The 18,032-nt window shown below is 46.2% G+C and overlaps 1 protein-coding gene across 2 annotated transcripts in view; it reads left to right on the forward strand.

Moving 5' to 3' along the window:
- The first annotated feature begins 12,899 nt into the window (after positions 1 to 12,899).
- Positions 12,900 to 18,032, forward strand: part of LOC120914227 (ceramide kinase-like) — a 72,246-nt gene continuing 67,113 nt past the window's right edge. For both annotated transcript variants that reach the window (XM_040324826.1, XM_040324827.1), the window contains exon 1: positions 12,900 to 13,221. In XM_040324826.1, the coding sequence (XP_040180760.1) occupies positions 13,104 to 13,221 (118 nt within the window). In that variant the 5' untranslated portion in view covers positions 12,900 to 13,103. The remainder of the gene's footprint in view (positions 13,222 to 18,032) is intronic.

Here is an 18,032-nt window from a genome sequence, read left to right on the forward strand (position 1 = left end):
TTTCCTATGGATGTAGTTCATATCTGTGCATTTTATGATAAGGGCCGGGACTTTTTTTTTGTTTTTTGGTTCCATAGACTTCAATGGAGGAAAAGCATGTATTGAAATACGCAAAATGTACCTGCAATATGCAAACTGCAACCTGCATAGGTGTGAATCAGGCCTAAAAACAACTTTTAGGCTGGATTCACACCTATGCATTGTTAATGCATTTTGCAGATTTGCACTACAGAACGTGTTCCATAGGAAACCATGTTAAACGGACCATAGTGCAAATCTGAAAAATGCAAAAAGCACTAAAAATGCATAGATGTGAATCCAGCCTTCAGGCCGGGTTCACACCTATGCGAATTGAGTGTGGCTTAAACCGCATCCAATTCGCAGAACATTTCAAATTACATTGTTTTCAATGAGGCTGGTTCACATATGTGCGACGCATTCGCACTGCGCATTGCCGGAAAACCGTGTGCGTTTTTTTAGGCATTGCGGTGCGGATCAGGTGCGAATTCAGGCCCATTATCTTCTATGGGTACGCAGCTGATTCGTAGATGTGTTTATTTCTGTTCAGGATTTGTCTCATTCAGCTCAATACACTTCCCCCCTCCCCCTCCCCTCTCCCAGGTCTCCAAATTTGCAGCTAATCTGCAACTAAAACGCAATGGATCTGCTGAACACTTCTCTTATCTCTCTGCAGCGATAAGAGAGCTGAAATTCGCACCGTACTAGTGTGATTCCGGCTTAAAGGCTTTTTGCACATGGATGCCAAAAATGAAAAATTTTAGGCATTTGGGCCCGGATTCACAAAGCACTTACGCCGACGTATAACAAGTTATGCCGACGTAAGTGCACCAGACCCACAAACTAAGATACGCCTAAAAATAGGCTTCACCCTGCCGACGTAACTTGCCTACGCCGGCGTAGGATGGGCGCACATTTAGGCTGGAACGCATGGTGGCGCTCCCATTGATTAGCTATTCAAATATGCAAATGAGGGAAATACGGCGATTCACGAAAGTACGTGCGCCCGGCGCAGGCTACGCAAGGTGCGGCGTCCAGCGTAAAGTTATGCCCCATAAAGGAGGTGTAACCCAGCAGCAGACATGCAAAGGTCTGCACCAGGGAACACAAGCCGGCGTATTTTACGTTGGACGTGTCTGGCTGGGCGTAGGTTACGTTCACGCCGTACGTAGTGATTCGGCGTAGTTTAGGCAGTTGTTCCGACGTGGTTGTGAGCATGCGCAGGGGGATGCGTCCACGTCTTGGTGCATGCGCAGTTCGTGATACGTATCTGTCTGGCGCTCGGCCCATCATTTGCATGGGGTCACGCCTCATTTGCATGGCTCACGCCCACTTCCACCTACGCCGCCGTAAGCCTTTGAAATCCAGCGCAGCGTTGGGAGCACTGGCTTGGTGAATTCCATGCTTGCCTCTCTGCGCTGCGTTGGCGTAGCGAACATTGTTTGCTCTACGGCGGCGTAATGTGCGCCCGCTCTCTGTGAATCTGGGCCTTGGTGTCTTTTTCTCTACTGATCTAAATGAAATCTATTGATTACAATGGCTCTGTATACACACAGGGCCGTCTTTAACACAGGGCAAGAGGGGAAGCTGCCCTGGGCCCAGTCATTGTTGTGTGGCCCAAAACAGCTGCCCCTTGAGCCCGCACAGCCCTCAAATAGTTGATAAGAGGATCCAGGAGGGCCCAAGAAAATGTTTGCCCTGGGTCCAAGCAATATTAAAAACGGCCCTGTATACACAGGTGTGTAAAGTTGTGCTGCGTGTAGATCAGTAAGAAAAAATACAAAAAAACAGTGTATTTCTGGCAAGAATTATTGCTGTTCATACCATGAACCATGCTACCATACCAGCAATACCATGTGCAAAAAACAAAAAATTCCATTAACATGTTCAATCTTATCAGATTTTATGTATTGAGTTAAATAAAAGCTAAATTAATCATAGTATGTTGTTTATAAACAAAAAAAAGAAAAAAGCAGTTATTACAGGACAAAGACATGGCTGGTAAGAAAATATCTTTGACATTTCTCTCTGTTTAGTTTCTTTACTGGTGTCACATTGACGTCACCATTGACCTGGCAGTATGGAGATTTGCACGGAGCTGAACAATGAATGTCCTGTTCACACTTCTCAGCTGCTCGGGGACAATAGGAGCAAATCCTGACACCGCATCCAATGATGTCAGCTAATTTACTTTAACAGTATGTGAATAGAACCAGAAGTTAGCACATGGAAATTCAATACACAGTGTACATGGGAAACACACAGGCTTTAAACGTATTGTACCTCGCAGGTGTTCAACAAACTTTTTAACCCAAGTGTTTCTTTTATCCTTTACTTTTTTGGATCTTGACACCCTTGATTATCTATTATATATGTAGCATTGCCCCCATTGGAGCTGCTGGATTTTTGGGTGGCGTGTTACCTCATGGCTCCTCCGAATTCTCTAGGGTAAGGTGACCAGATTTATAAATAAAATTCGGGGACATATATATATTTTTTTTACTAGTAATGGCAGCAATCAGCGACTCTCTGCCTGTCTCCGCCCGCCTCACAGCCTGTCAAGTCTTACTCTTCGGGCCCCGGCTACTACTGGGTGGGGAGCCGATTAAAATCACTCCGCCAGGGAAGGCTATGAGATAAGCAGGCAGGCGGCTGGCCGGAGTTGAGCCAAGGCAGAAGAAAATGCAAGCGGAGCTGAATGGGCATGCACCCGAAACTGAAGAAATATTCCCTCCGCTCCGACCAGCATATGATCATCAGAAAGGGGCACAGATAATTGAAAAAATACACCCTCCTAAGCTAATAGGAGCGGCGGAGTGTGGGGGGGGGTGTAATTTAGATTTATTTTTTTATTCTGCACTGACTGGGCCAGATTCTCATACATTAACGTTGCTCCTGGGCAGCGTAATGTATGTGCTGTACGCTACACCGCCGCAGGTTTACATCCTGATTCTCAGAACACTTACCTGTAAACTTGCGGCGGTGTATCGTTAATTCGCTCTGCGCAAGCCCGCCCAATTCAAATGGGGCGGGCACCATTTAAATTAGGCGCGCTCCCGCGCCGAGCGTACTGCGCATGCTCCGTCGGGTAAATTACCCGACGTGCATTGCGCTAAATGACGTCGCCCCAACGTCATTTGCTTAGACGTTTACGTAAATGGCATCCAGCGCCATTCACGGACCTCTTACGCAAACGACGTATTTTTTTAAACTTCGACGCGTGAACGACGCCCATAGTTAACATTTGTTGCCCCTGCTAATAGCAGGGGCAACCTTACACGTCGCGTACGCTACGGAAACAACGTAAATTCTCAGCGTCGGACGCGCTTAGGTTCGGGAATCTCGCGTACTTACCTCATTTGCATAGACGACGGGGAAAGCGACGATGCGACACCTAGCGGCGGGAAAAAAAATTACTTTTAAATCTGACAGCGTAACAGCCTTACGCATGTCAGATCTAATGGGTATCTATGCGCAACTGATTCTAAGAATCAGTCGCAAAGATACCCGGGGCCAGATGAGGAGTTACGACGGCGCTAATGGTGTTGCGCCGTCGTAACGCCTTTGAGAATCTGGCCCACTGTCTTTGAAATTGCCCCAGCCCCTTCTCAAATTCAATCCGGGGACAAACTTGGTCCGGGGACAGTGTCCTCAATCCGGGGACTGTCCCCTGAAACCGGGGATGTCTGGTCACGCTACTCTAGGGGTGAATGATGTGTATGTGCATAAACAGAAGTAAAGGAATGTCCACAACAGGTGCTCTTTTGCTGTGCTCTTTATTACCCAGCCGGGTAAAAACATTAAACTTGTGGTGAGGAAAGTAGTTGAAAGGAGGAAGGATAGCAGATTCAGGTGTAATGATAGGAAACAGTCCTGCTCCCAAACGTAACACTTCTCTACGCCACTCCCGCTGGAGTAGGTCTAGTGTACCCGGACAGGCCTCTCTCACTGACCTGGCAGCCAGAGTATCACTCGGACAATTACAGGAATAAGTCTCAACCACAGACCCTCCTTGGTGAACTTGAACTTGGGAGAAAGTCTCTGCCACAGACCCCTCTCAATGAGCCTAAGATACCTCTGCCACGGGTCCCCTCTGGGTAGAATTCTTGGAGATATGCCTCCTTGGTTGAGTTACGTTTGGATCTCCATCAACTTGTCGCCCTGGTACCGACTGACAGGTGATCAGTCCCGCAGTGTCCGGCTATCTGTGATCCCCGGTGGTTTCGTCTAAGCCCTATTGGACCGCCAGCCTCTCAATGGCGCTCCTCAGACCGAACAGCACAGTTTGGCATCTTCAAAAGGGGGAACCCAGCCGCTCACTGGATCCCCCATCGCTGGTTCAGATGCTCCGGGCCGACATGGTCCCAGAACCAGGAACACCGCGTAGCATGCACACCCCGGCCAAGTAAAAAAAAAATATGGTGAAGGTGTCCAATATTGCAAGTATTTATACCCAATTCCTACCACATCCCTAAAAAATAGACTAACTGTATACACTCCGAGGAGTGTGTTTCCTCAGTGGGACTTTGAATTGGGAGGACTAGGTTGATTGAGTGACGAGACAAGTCACAAAGTATTCAAAAAATATATAAATTGGTTTTATTGACAAAAAAGTATATATATATACATATAGAGAGAGAGAATTTTTCTTTATCGTAATAAAGGCTACACTACACATTGGATTGCATCCAAGGGATCAAAGGGCTGAACAAGAGGGGACAGCACAAAGTGGGAGGCAAACAATTATTATGTTGAGAACACTGACAACACATAAACAGACAAAAAAGATAATGCAGAGACCAGTTCTGTCTATAGGGTGGAGACAGATAACCCAAAGTTTTAACGTTTTCGAGGTGTCTTAATAGGACCTCTTCTTCAGGGGTAAGGGATTGTGGTGTGCGTTGACAGCAAGATCGTTTTATGTATTTATGCGTATTCTCAAGTGTAAAAAATTATATGATAATAAGTTGCCGATTAAAAAGCAGAAGCGTCCGGGCTCACACAAGATTAAACCAAGGAACCTGGACCTCCACTCGAGCATGTAACCTCTGTGTGCGCAGGTGGTTAAACGCATCAGATGGCATGCATGATGACGCAGTCCCCTACAGCTGGCTAGTACCTAAGATAATGGGGAGCAGATGGAAGAGGGAAGGTAGTTCATCTGAAACCTCAATATCGTGCTCAGAGCTACACCCACCTACTTTTACACGATTGGTTCTTATTTCTTTTCTCTTTTTGCTCTTTTTAGGAGGAGAGCAGGAAAGACCTTGAATCACATAAGAGAATCTTGTCTTTATGAGCCAATACAAAAAAGAAGGGAGCGATCAGCAGATATACAGCTGAAACACGAAATCCGCTGACTAGAAGGTATATCTAGGAGGGGTTTGCTGGCATAAGACCACCGACCGATAGTCACAGGGGCGCCGGGGCCCCGTGATGTGGCCACCCTAAAGGTGGGTGCCACACTGGACGAAGAAAGACCAAGAACAATGGAGTCTGTCCCATAAATACTGGAAAAGAGTACCGCTGCAAGCCCTGTGACCTATGCTGTGCTCCCGCCCTGTAGTACTGACAGGTGCAGACTCTGCGCTAATCCGTGGAAAAAAGAAATTGTCCTGGACTGCCGCACTCTGATAGGTGATTTATTGAAACAAAATGAACAAAAGATAAAATCCAAAGCTGTATGACATCCAAAAATTCATGCAACACTGCAATCAATGATAGAAAGTGGACATGGGGACAAAAAAGCCAACATGTTTCACATCATGGATAGATGCTTAGTCATAGCTGTCCCATAAATACCCCTCCCCAGCATGCACAGCGAGGACAAACCCTTGTGATTGGCTGCTGGGAAGAGCACCCAAACCTCGACTCCACTGTTGCCACCTGCAGTACTGGGGGTTGGAAGAACACCCCAGCATAGCAGAATAGGTTTACAGCCAAGCTGAGACAGAGACCGCAATTTGCCACTAACAATCAGGATCAGAGTCTAACTATACTGTGATCTACATCTTAAATTTGACTAGCACCAGTACTTGGGCGCTACACATATTAACCACTTGACCGCCAGAATATTTACCACCTTATATGACCAGGCCATTTCTTGCGATACGGCAATGCGTTACCTTAGCTGACAATTGCGCGGTCATGCAACACTGTACCCAAACAAAATGTATGTAATTTTTTTCCACACAAATAAAGCTTTCTTTTGGTGGTATTTGATCACCACTGCGTTTTTTTTAATTTGCGCTATTTTTAATTTGCGCTATAAATAAAAAGAGTGATGGATTTTCTTTCCCTGTTTTACAGGGAAAGAAAATCTATTACTTTCCCCTGTCAGAACGGTGCTCTACATTGTTTACATAGGCAAAGCTCCATTCTGTGTCTCTGCTCGATTATCAGTGGTCATCTAGGCACCTGCTGATCGGCTCTGGAGTCAGGCTCGAAGGCCAGTTGCTATAGCAGTAGAAAGGCTCCCACCGTCCTGCTGGATAAGTACAGAAGCAGGTCACCCTGGCAGATGACACAGGCTCACCCGAGGTGCAGAGAGTCCTGGTTCGACAGAGCTCCTAATGATGGAGATGGGTTTTGGTGTGTGTTAGTACCAGGTCACAGTCCTCAGGATTGAACCACTAGTAGGTGAGCAAGCTGGGGTCCAGTAGTAGATATAGCAGGTAGGCATAAGCAGAAGCGTAGCCAGTAAACAAGCCAAAAGGTAGGGAACAAGTGGTTGCAGGTTGGGATTAAGCAGAAGTGTAGTTGAGGAACAAGCCAAAAGTACCGTATTTATCGCGGTATAACGTGCTCCCGCGTATACCGCGCACCCCTAATGTTGCCCCCGAAATTCCTGTAAAAAAAAGTTATATGATTTTATTACTTACAGTTTTGGTGTCTTCCCAGCGTCCATCGTCCGGTCCGGTGTCCGTCTGCGGCCTCGATGGTGTCCTCCCGACTTCTCCAGCGCGCGCCTCACGTCGAGTCCCCGCTTCCCGCGCTCAGTTCGAACGCCTCCGCCGACATATACCGAGTGCAGTACACTCGGGTACATTTGGCAAGGCTCGGCTTAGCTCGCGCTCACGCTCTGTGACGTTTATGCGTGAGCACGAGCGAAGCCGAGCCTGGCCGAATGTACCCGAGTGTACTTCACTCGGTATATGTCGGCGCAGGATTTCAAACTGAGCGCGGGAAGCGGCTATCGGCGTATATCGCGCACCCACGATTTTCCCCTTATTTTAAGGGAAAATAGTGCGCGATATACGCCGATAAATACGGTAGGTAACAAGTGGTAGCGAAGATACGGATGGCAGCAGGAGAGAAAAGAGTGAGATATTGCCTGGAGAAAGCACAAAAATCTGGCAAACAGGAAGTGCAAAGGCATGGCCTAAATAGGAAGTTCATGGGAGGCGCAAAGGGTTCCAGGTTCAATAGAAGCAAGGTTCAAGGTAGTATCACTCAAGGAATTGTCTAGGGAACATTCTAGGTGGCTCAGCAAGAGGGAGACATTGCCACACACAGCAGAGGTTGCAGGTTCAGACCTGGGTCCCGACAAGGAGGGAGTTATATAACATAGGAAGTATTAACACACACATGTGCTTCATGTTCCAGAGGGTGCCAAGAAAGAACCAAGACCATAAAAAAAAAAAAAAAGGAACATGGCACCACACCTCCAATGATGTACAGGGCCACCCCCTCACCTACCGGGGTAAGAAAATGAAAAGAAAAAAAAAGGGGGGGGGGTGAGAAGGGAAGTGAGGGAGAAGTAGAAAGGAAAGATAAGGATGCAGAAGAAAGGAAGGTAGAGGGGAATTTTCAACACTTTTAAATCTGCAGGTTTCATGAAAATAATACCTGATGATCCTTCCATAAAAGCGGATGATCCTGCCATGCAGGTCCTTGTTCAGGCACTTCCTTTTACAGAGTGACAATGCTCTGTCCCTGTCTCCCGTTTGATCCTCTGCGTTGTCACCCTCTGATGTGGTTTTTCAATAGAAACTACAAATGGACGCTTTTTCAAACATTGCAAAGGCATAGTCCATAGCTGTCACCATCAAGAAACTTGCCTGCAAAATGCCATGTAGCCATTACTGGATTTCACTTAGACATAAAGAGCCTGCAAAGAGGAGATCTGCAGCACCAAGATGCAACAAAAGAAGAAAATAGTTGGAAACAAATATTTCATTGAATTTTTTTCCCTTTTTGCCCTCGGGTGCAACATTTGTGGGGCAAAATCCCGCACCAGTATGTTTCACCCTCGCTCCATACTCCTAATTTTAATTTCCTGTGACCTTGCGCTCCATGTTCAGTCTCAGGCCGGCCCCTGGCGCGATTGGGCAAAAGGGGGCAGGTGGGGCTGACCTATCCCTAATCGCGGGGGAGCGGGGCTGGCCTTCGCTGTGAGCTGTGGTCACTGACTTCTCCTCCTCCTCCTCTCCGAGTCCCAGATCATGTCCAATTCGGGGCAGGCAGTCTGGCAGTGTGACAGGTTGCGGCGCAGAGGCAGAGTATATGGAAGAAAGAAAGTGAGAGACTCCCTTGTGAGTTTTGTTGCTGGCCTGGGGGGAGTAGATATGGTCTGGGGAGAGGGAGCAGCCAGAAAGTCAGTGTATAGTGTAATCTATAGTGTTGTGTGTGTGTAGTGTATTGTGTGTGTAGTGTATTTTTTCTGTGGGTAGAGTATTGTGTAGCGGTCAGTATGTAGTGTATTGTGTATTGGTCTGTGGGTAGTGTATTGTGTAGTGGTCAGTGTATTGTGTAGTGGTCAGTGGATAGTGTAGTTTGTGTAGAGTATTGTGGTCAGTATACTGAATTTAATTCCCAGTATGCGGACCTTCTCGCCCCTAGACTTAAGTCCCTTTTCTTTGGACTCGCGGAGACTGCTTCTATGCCTGAGTCTATGAAAGAGGCTATTGTTGTCTTAATCCCCAAACCTGGTATGGACCTCCAGGACTGCGCCTCATATAGGTCCATCTCATTGCTGAATGTGGACGCAAAAATATTGGCGAAGATATTGGCCACCTGCCTGTCTTTGGTAATATCTACACTAATCTGTGTTGATCAGACCGGGTTCATGCCAGGCAAGGGCACGGACATAAATATCCGGCGTCTCTTTCTGAATCTATCCATCACTCACGATAATGCCGGGTCCCGGGTGATTGCCTCCCTAGATGCCGAAAAGGCATTCGATTCAGTAGAGTGGGACTATCTCTGGGGGGTGCTGCAACATTTCGGTTTCAGTCCTAGTTTTTTACGTTGGATCCAACTGCTTTATAGAGCACCGAGGGCTAGGGTGCGTACCAATGACTGGGTCTCTGATCCCTTCCCCCTGCATAGGGGAACTCGTCAGGGGTCTGTTTGCTCTGGACTTGTAGCCTCTGCCAATTTTGGTCAGGGAGTCTCTGGGGGTCCGGGGGATGCGGATTGGTGGTCTGGAGGAGAAAATCTCCCACTATGCGGACGACGCCCTCCTCTATCTGAATGATGCTGGTCCTTCCCTGTCCGCTGCCCTAGAGCTATTTGATAAATTTGAATCCTTTTCGGGTGTCCGTATACATTGGTCTAAATCAGTTATTTTCCCCCTGGATGCTCGGCCTCCGGCCAGATCCACTCCCGCTCCACTGCAGTGGGTTTCGGAGTTTAAGTATCTCGGGGTGATGGTTGCCAGGGTTCCCTCCAGTACTATTCCCTCAACATACTCCCCCTGCTTCAGCTGTTGAAGGAACGATGTCGGTCCTGGTCCGGCCTTATGCTAAATTTGATTTGGACGCATTAACATCATAAAGATGATTCTATTACCTAAATTTAATTATATCTTTCGGAACAGCCCGGTCTGGATCCCGGTGTCCTCCTTTCAGGAGGTGGATAGTTGTATTATGTATTTTCTCTGGAATGGGTCCATCCCCCAATTGGCTGCACCTACCAACTCACTTGGGTCTCGCCCTCCCAAATTTCAGAATTTATTTTTGGGCAGCAATGCTAGTTACAACATACTGGTGGTTTGAGGCCAGCCGCTCTAACGCCGCGGTCTGTGTGGAAGTGGCTCGATTGGGTTCCTTGCAGGAACTTCAAAACCTGGTGTATAGAGGAATAAGGGCATATGAGGACCTCCCGATCTCAACTAAGGCAACGATTAAGGTATGGGTTGCAGCTCGACGTAGATTCTCCCGAACAGAGCGCTGGTCCCCGGTCTAGCCTCTCTGGGGGAATCCTAATTTGCCTCATTTTAAGTCTATACCGCATCCCCAGGTCTGGGCTAGGTTCGGTATCAAGACAATGAGGGATATTATGCCAGCCGGCACCTTACTGTCACTCCCCCAGTTGACTAAGAAATATAATTTACCTGGCTGGATGTATTTCCGATATGCCCAACTTCGCCATGCTGCTAGGGCTCAGTTTCCTACTCCCCCATGCATTCAGTTAGACCCAATTGAGGACCTACTTTCCTGTGATGAACTACAGAAGCCTCTCTCTGCTTTATATAGTACGCTGCTCCCCGTTGACTCCCTTAGACTGGATAGGCTCTGGGAGTCGTGTAAGGCAGACATACAGGCCCTGGAGAGGGAGGATTGCTTGGAGTGGAGCCCAAAGATGGTTATCTCTGCGGGGGATAAGCTCATACAGACAACATTTTTGAATAGGGTCTATTTCACTCCGGTACGAATGTCCAGAATATATCCTGACAGAGACCCATGCTGCCCAAGGTGTCGGACGCAGCGGGGCACCTTTTTCCACATGTTCTGGACCTGTCCGGCTCTGGTGTCCTTCTGGTCAGGGTTTTTTGAACAGTTAAATGTCCTCCTGGAGCTTTCCGTCCCCATGTCTCCTGAATTGACCTTACTGGGTGTCATTGATGATGAGCAGCGGTCCCACCATAGTAAGCTGTTAATCTCTTACCTTCTCTTTTATGCTAAGAAAGGCATTTTATGTAAATGGACTTCGTCTGCCCCCCCTGTTGTGTCCTCCTGGGAAAGGAAGATCAATGCTGCCCTACCGCTTTATAAATTGATGTACATTAGTTGTTGTTGTCCCTGGAAATTCGACAAAGTATGGTCAACTTGGACAACAAGTCCAAGTTGCTCACAGCTGACTGAGACTTACTTTTCTTCTTCTTTAAATTTTACCAATTTTCTATTCATTTGTTTATTTATTTATTTTTTCTCTTTTTCCCTCCTCTCCATTCTCCTTCCTTCTCCCCTCCCCCTTTTTTTTCTCTGTGTTTATGGAGCCTCAGTTTTGAGTAGGATCCTCTATTGATTTCAGGACTGTACTCTGAGTGGACGTAGACTGTGTACCATTTTCTGTATTAAGCTACTGTACTATATTAATCTGCTGAACTGGCTGTATTGCGTGTTTTTTCTTCTTCTCTGTACTGTATAACATCCTTCAATAAAGCACTCCTGATTGTTAAAAAAATATATAAAATGTTGCTTGTCTTGCAAAACGCTCTCAAACCAAGTTACACTCAAACCAAGGTTTTACTGATGCTGATAGATTTTAGCTTTTGTCATTTTGCATCTCCTTTTCTTCAGGTGCTCAATGCTTTTTCCCTGTGTCATTCCATCTTATTACCGTATTTATCAGCGTATACCGCGCACTATTTTGCCCTGAAAGTCAGGGCAAAATCGTGGGTGCGCTATATACGCCGATACCCGCTTTCCCGCCACGAGTTTGAATACTGCGCCGGCATATACCGAGCGCAGTACACTCGTGAATCTTCGGGCAGTCTCGGCGCCTCTCGCACTGACGTCCTGAGCGTACAGGACGTCAGCGCGACAGTTGCCGAGCCTGCCCGAAGATTCACAAGTGTACTGCGCTCGGTATATGCCGGCGCAGTATTCAAACTCGTGGCGGGAAACGAGCGGGGAGGATGCGAGGACGCCGCAGAATAGGACACCCGACCCGCCGAAGAGGACACTCGACCCGCCGAAGACGGACGCCGGACCCGCCGAAGAGGACACCCGAAGCCGCAGAAGGACGCCGGACCCGACGAGGCCGCCGATGGACGCCGCGCAAGACACCAAAACTGTAAGTACAAAAAAACAAGAAAACGTTTTTTCCAACAGGATTGGGGGCCACTTTAGGGGTGCGCAGTATACGCGGGAGCGCGTTATACCGCGATAAATACGGCATACAACTTCATTTCTGAACTTATTTGTATGTATGAATTTCATGGGTTGAACATTTCCTGTCAATAGCACTTTTAGTGCCGGTTCACACAGGGGCAGCACGACTTGCCGCGCGACTCAGCAAGGCGATCTGCACACGACTTCAGAGGCGACTTGCAAAATGACTTATGTATTGAAGTCAATGCAAGTCGCCCTGAAGTCATACAGGAACCTTTTTCTAAGTAGGAGCGACTTGAGTCGCTCCTATTAGAACGGTTCCACACTTCAGAATAGTACAGAACGGAGCGCGACTTGTCAGGCGGCCAAGTCGCCTGACAAGTCGCCTCTGTGTGAACCGCCATTTGTTGAAATGTTCAATACTTATTTTACTCGCTGCATTTATATATCTATTTTTATTATTATTTAATTATTTGCTAGTGTTATAATTTCCCTTTTATAAAGTCTCACAATCTGGTAGAGCGTCCAATGTGTCCATGATGGTTGTGGACAATGTCCTGTAAGTCATGTACAGCTCTTGTCAGTATAAACTGCTTTTCCCAATAATAACCAGGGACAACACCATGGTCTCTGTTTCCGCTATGATATCCCTGTATACATTCAATTATCTCCCTACACACTGCCCTTGTTTGGGGTAAACAAAAGAGAACTGTGTGTCCCCAATGCACGTCATGCACATAATGTTTGTCCTCTACTCCACAAGGAGGAGGAGGAGGAGGAGGCACAGGAGGCAGAACCTGTTGGGCAGCACTGGTAAGACTTTAGAAATCAGTGACACTTTATTCAAAGCCGACAAGGACAGGGAACACACAGAGCTGGGCTCTGAAACACCGGTAGAGCCATCAGATCCATGGCTTATAGGAATGCAGGCAGTAACTAAAAATCAAGTCAAATATTTATAGACCGCAAATTCAAGTCCTGTCTCTACCTGCAGCAAAAAATTATTCTGTCCTATTCGAAATTATTATGGAGAGTGAAAATATCATCTGCTTACTGCGACTACAAGGAGCCGAGGTTTCGTTGACGATCGAAGAGGAGACTCTGACCTGGTCTTACAGCAAGAAACCGACATGGAAACAAAAAAGTGAGTACGAGGGCTCCTATTCTACGTTTGTGACTACCAACATGTGGGAATTGTGGGTCTCATTCCGATAGTGCTTTACATTGGATTAGTAAATACCAAATTCAGTGGACTGCTTTTCATGGCTTTTGCACCCAGACGCCTAAAAACGCCATAGGGTAGATTCAGTAACATTTGCGCTTTTTTTTACGTAGGCGCAGGGCACCGTTTTTTCCCTGTGCCCCCGCAAATTTTCTGCGCTACCCTCGATTCACGGAGCAGTAAGCGCCTGGCGTAAGCGCGCGCAATTTAAATGATCCCGTAGGGGGCAGGAATCATTTAAATTAGGTGCGTTCCCGCGTCGAGCATGCTCCGTCGGGAAACTTTCCTGACGTGCATTGCGGTAAATGACGTCGCAAAGACGTCATTTGCTTCAAAGTGAACGTGAATGGCGTCCAGCGCCATTCACGATTCACTTACGCAAACGACGTAAATTTCAAATTTCACGACGCGGGAACGACGGGTATACTTTAGCATTGGCTGCCCCTGCTATAGAAGGGGCAGCCTTATGCAAATAACCGACGTACGCAAACGACGTAAACTGCGTAAGCAGGGCTCGCGTAACGTTGTGAATCGGCGTTAGTATGCAATTTGCATACTATACGCTGACCACAACGGGAACGCCACCTAGCGGCCAACGTAAGAATGCAGCCTAAGATAAGAGCCTTATGCCACGCATATCTTAGGCTGCAGTCGGCGTAACGAGCTCTCTGAATCAGTAGAAGTCGTTACGCCGGGGCAAGTTAGCAATTGCGCTGCGTAACTATGGTTACGCAGGCGCAATTGCTCTCTGAATCCGGGCCCATGTCTTTAGGCATTCCGATTTTTTTTGTTTTTGCCCTGTTTAACATTGGAGTGTTTTGGCATGCGATTAGACAAATCGGCGGCAATCGGCGCCGAACCGATTCCCAAAAGTAGTTTCTGTACTGCGTTTGGCGACGTCGGGGTGCGATTTCCATTGACATCTGTGCAGTAACCCACACAGACGTTTCTGAAATTGCGACTCTAAGTCGGGACGGACATGCGGGAATGAATGCGTGCGAGTTCGCACGCTTTCATTCCCGCTGTCGGTGTGAACCTGGGCTTACTGATCTAGATGCAGCTCATTGTTTTAATGGACCTGTACGCTCTGGCGCATAAGGCTCCATTCACACCTGAACGCGGCGTATTGTGCCGCGATTTGCTGCGACAAATTGCAGCGTTTTGTCCCGCGATTTGCCGCGACAAAACGCAGTGTTTTTTACCGCAGTTTTTGCTGGAGGGGTGATTTACACATTGTCGGCTATGGCCAAACGCCGAAGCCGCCTGAAAAAAAGGGTCAGGGACTTGTTTTGAGCTTCAGGCGTACGGCGTTTGGGCGTTCGGCGTGGAGATGTGAACCATCTCCATAGCTGACAATGTTAAATCACCCCTCCAGCGTATTTCAGGCTGCAATTGTGTCGGGCGTCAAAACGCCTAGGTGTGAATGGAGCCAAAACTAGCACTGTGTATAGATAAAAAATAAATAAAACAACAATTAGCATTGCCTGACAGTATTTTACGCACGTTTACATGCAAAAACATGCGTTTGCCACAATCACTTGATATAAAAAATAAGTGAGTTTTACGTGCATATATGCATGTACTATACAGTACTTTACAGCCCATACTCGTTTTTTTTATGCAGGAACTTTACGCTATGTTCATACATCAGTGCCATGTGCAAGACCCTTGGTAAAATGTAAGCTTGTGTACTATGTATTAAGGAATAATACTGAATAATCAGAAAAAAACATAAAAAAAGTGACAGTTACTGTGATGTGTATATTGTTTCAAAGTGTATTCTTTAAAACACAACGAATGTCACATGCACATGGGCCCATATAGTGTAAACACACTGTAATGTTTTGCCCAGGATGTCCTGCTGGTGCATATGGCTGCCCATAGAAATGAGTGGGTGAAGCGGCTATACTCAGCATTGCACCAATACTTGCATAAAGTGGTGCTGACATAAGTCCCTGAATGCATGCTACCTGCATTTCAGAACATTACATAGGATGCATTAAGGTGAAAAAACATTTACCTTTACAACTCCTTTAACTCAGCTCAGACCCCCGATCTCTCCATAAAGAGTACCTGTCACTGCCTATTACTGTCACAAGGGATGTTTACATTCCTTGTGACAGCAATAAAAGTGATCAGATTTTATTTTATTTTTTCAAAGTGACAATGTCAATAAATAAACAAATAAATAAGGAAAAAAAGCACCCCATCCCCGTGTGCTCGCGCAAAGAAAACGCATACGCAAGTCGCGCCGGCAAATGTAAACAGCGTTCAAATTACACATGTGAGGTATTGCTGTGATCACAGAGTGATGCCTCGTACACACGACCGTTTTCCTCGACAGAATCCATCAAGAAACTTGGAGGCAGAGCTTTTTTGCCGAAGATAACGGTCATGTGTATGCTTTTCATCAAGAAAACTGACGTGGAACTCGACGAGAAAAAAAGAGAACAGGTTCTCTTTTTCCTCGTCGGGAGTCTCAATTTCCTTGTCGAGCTGGTTTTCGACGAGAAACGCGGGCGTGTGCAGTGCTTGAAGGAACTTTCCCGACAGCTGGAACCAGCTCAGCGCATCAGTTTGCGCATGCGCTGGAACTTCCAGGACACCTGGAACCAGCACGGCAGAACACCGGCTCTCACAGACAGCGGTGCTGTCAGGGAGAGAGGAGACGGATCTGTGTCTCTTGTACATAGAGACACAGATCGGTCACCTCCCCCAGTCACCCCCCTCCCCCCACAGTTAGAACACTAACCCCCTCCTCACCCCCTAGTGTTAACCCCTTCAATGCCAATCACATTTATACAGTAATTAGTGCATATTTATAGCACGGATCGCAGTATAAATGTGAATGGTGTCAAAAGTGGCCGATGTACCGCCATAATGTCGCCGTCCCAATAGCGAGCGAGGACGTGAGGCCGACTGGCCACTTACCTCAAAATCCACGTCGCCCTGGATGCCGGCCGCCGTTCAGGGATTTCCGTCAGCAAGTTTGCACCTGTGCAGTGCTTGAAGGAACTTTCCCGACAGCTGGAACCAGCTCAGCGCATCAGTTTGCGCATGCGCTGGAACTTCCAGGACACCTGGAACCAGCACGGCAGAACACCGGCTCTCACAGACAGCGGTGCTGTCAGGGAGAGAGGAGACGGATCTGTGTCTCTTGTACATAGAGACACAGATCGGTCACCTCCCCCAGTCACCCCCCTCCCCCCACAGTTAGAACACTAACCCCCTCCTCACCCCCTAGTGTTAACCCCTTCAATGCCAATCACATTTATACAGTAATTAGTGCATATTTATAGCACGGATCGCAGTATAAATGTGAATGGTGTCAAAAGTGGCCGATGTACCGCCATAATGTCGCCGTCCCAATAAAAATCGCAGATCGCCGCCATTACTAGTAAAAAAAAAAAATAATAAAAAATAATTATATCCCCTATTTTGTAGGCGCTATAATTTTTTCGCAAACCAGTCGCTTATTGCGATTTATTTTTTATTTTTTTATACCAAAAATATGTAGAAGAATACGTATCGGCCTAGACTGAAAAAAATGTTTTTTTTTAAAAAAAAATTGGGATATTTATTATAGCAACAAGTAAAAAATATTGTATTTTTTTTCAAAATTGTCGTTTTTTTTGTTTATAGCGCAAAAAATAAAAACCGCAGAGGTGATCAAATACCACCAAAAGAAAGCTCTACTTGTGGGGGAAAAAAAGGCGTCAATTTTGTTTGGGGGCCACGTCGCACGACCGCGCAATTGTCAGTTAAAGCGACGCAGGGCCGGAAGCTGAATTTAGAAACGAGCTAAACATATTATTTGTTTTTTTTTTAGCACATAGTAAAAATTCACACCCTTTTTCAAAGGTCAAACAATGATAATCCCCAAATCAAATTGTTTTTTTAAATACCTATCGTGTGTCTCAGGTCTCTTAGCACTAGGATGTCAATTAGAGTTATTTTGAATCTATGGAAACCACACATCTACTTCCAGGCACAATTTCCTGATAGACTGGATTGTGGCTGGAAATAAGGTGCAAATTCTGGGAAGTCTTTTGTTAGGGCACGTTATTCCCTGTGGTAACATCTCTTTTTAGCGTAAAGAAACCGCATAAGAACTGATCACATCAACCTGCAATAGAACACTTATATATATATATATATATATATATATATATATATATATATATATATATATATATATATATATATATATATATATATATATATATACACGGTATATAAACACAGTATAGAGTGGTTTAGTTGTGTCCCAGTCAGGTGTGTCACTTTCTTTGGACATTTACAATGTAGATCCAATGACTCCTCTACTTTTTATTTATTATTTATAGGACCTTAAAGTGGAGGTTCCCCCTAAAAAAAAAAATCTAACAATACATTGAGAAGACTGATTACACTGCGGGTATGCTGTTTTTTTTTCGTACATACCTCGATATCGCCGTTTCATCCCTCGGCTTCCGGGTATGATTCTTGTGGGGCTGGGCGTTCCTAGTTCCTAGTTACTTGTTGCTATAATAAATATCCCAATTTTTTTTTTTTTTTAAAACATTTTTTTCAGTCTAGGCCGGTGTTTTTACAATTTGGCACGGCGCTGCTTTAACTGGTCATGCAATGTTGTCCTGAAACAAAATTTGCATCCTTTTTTTCCCACAAATAGAGCTTTCTTTTGGTGGTATTTGATCACCTCTGCGGTTTTTATTTTTTGTGCGACAATTTTG

Source organism: Rana temporaria, chromosome 9 (assembly GCF_905171775.1).
Source record: "Rana temporaria chromosome 9, aRanTem1.1, whole genome shotgun sequence".
Lineage (NCBI taxonomy): Eukaryota > Metazoa > Chordata > Amphibia > Anura > Ranidae > Rana > Rana temporaria.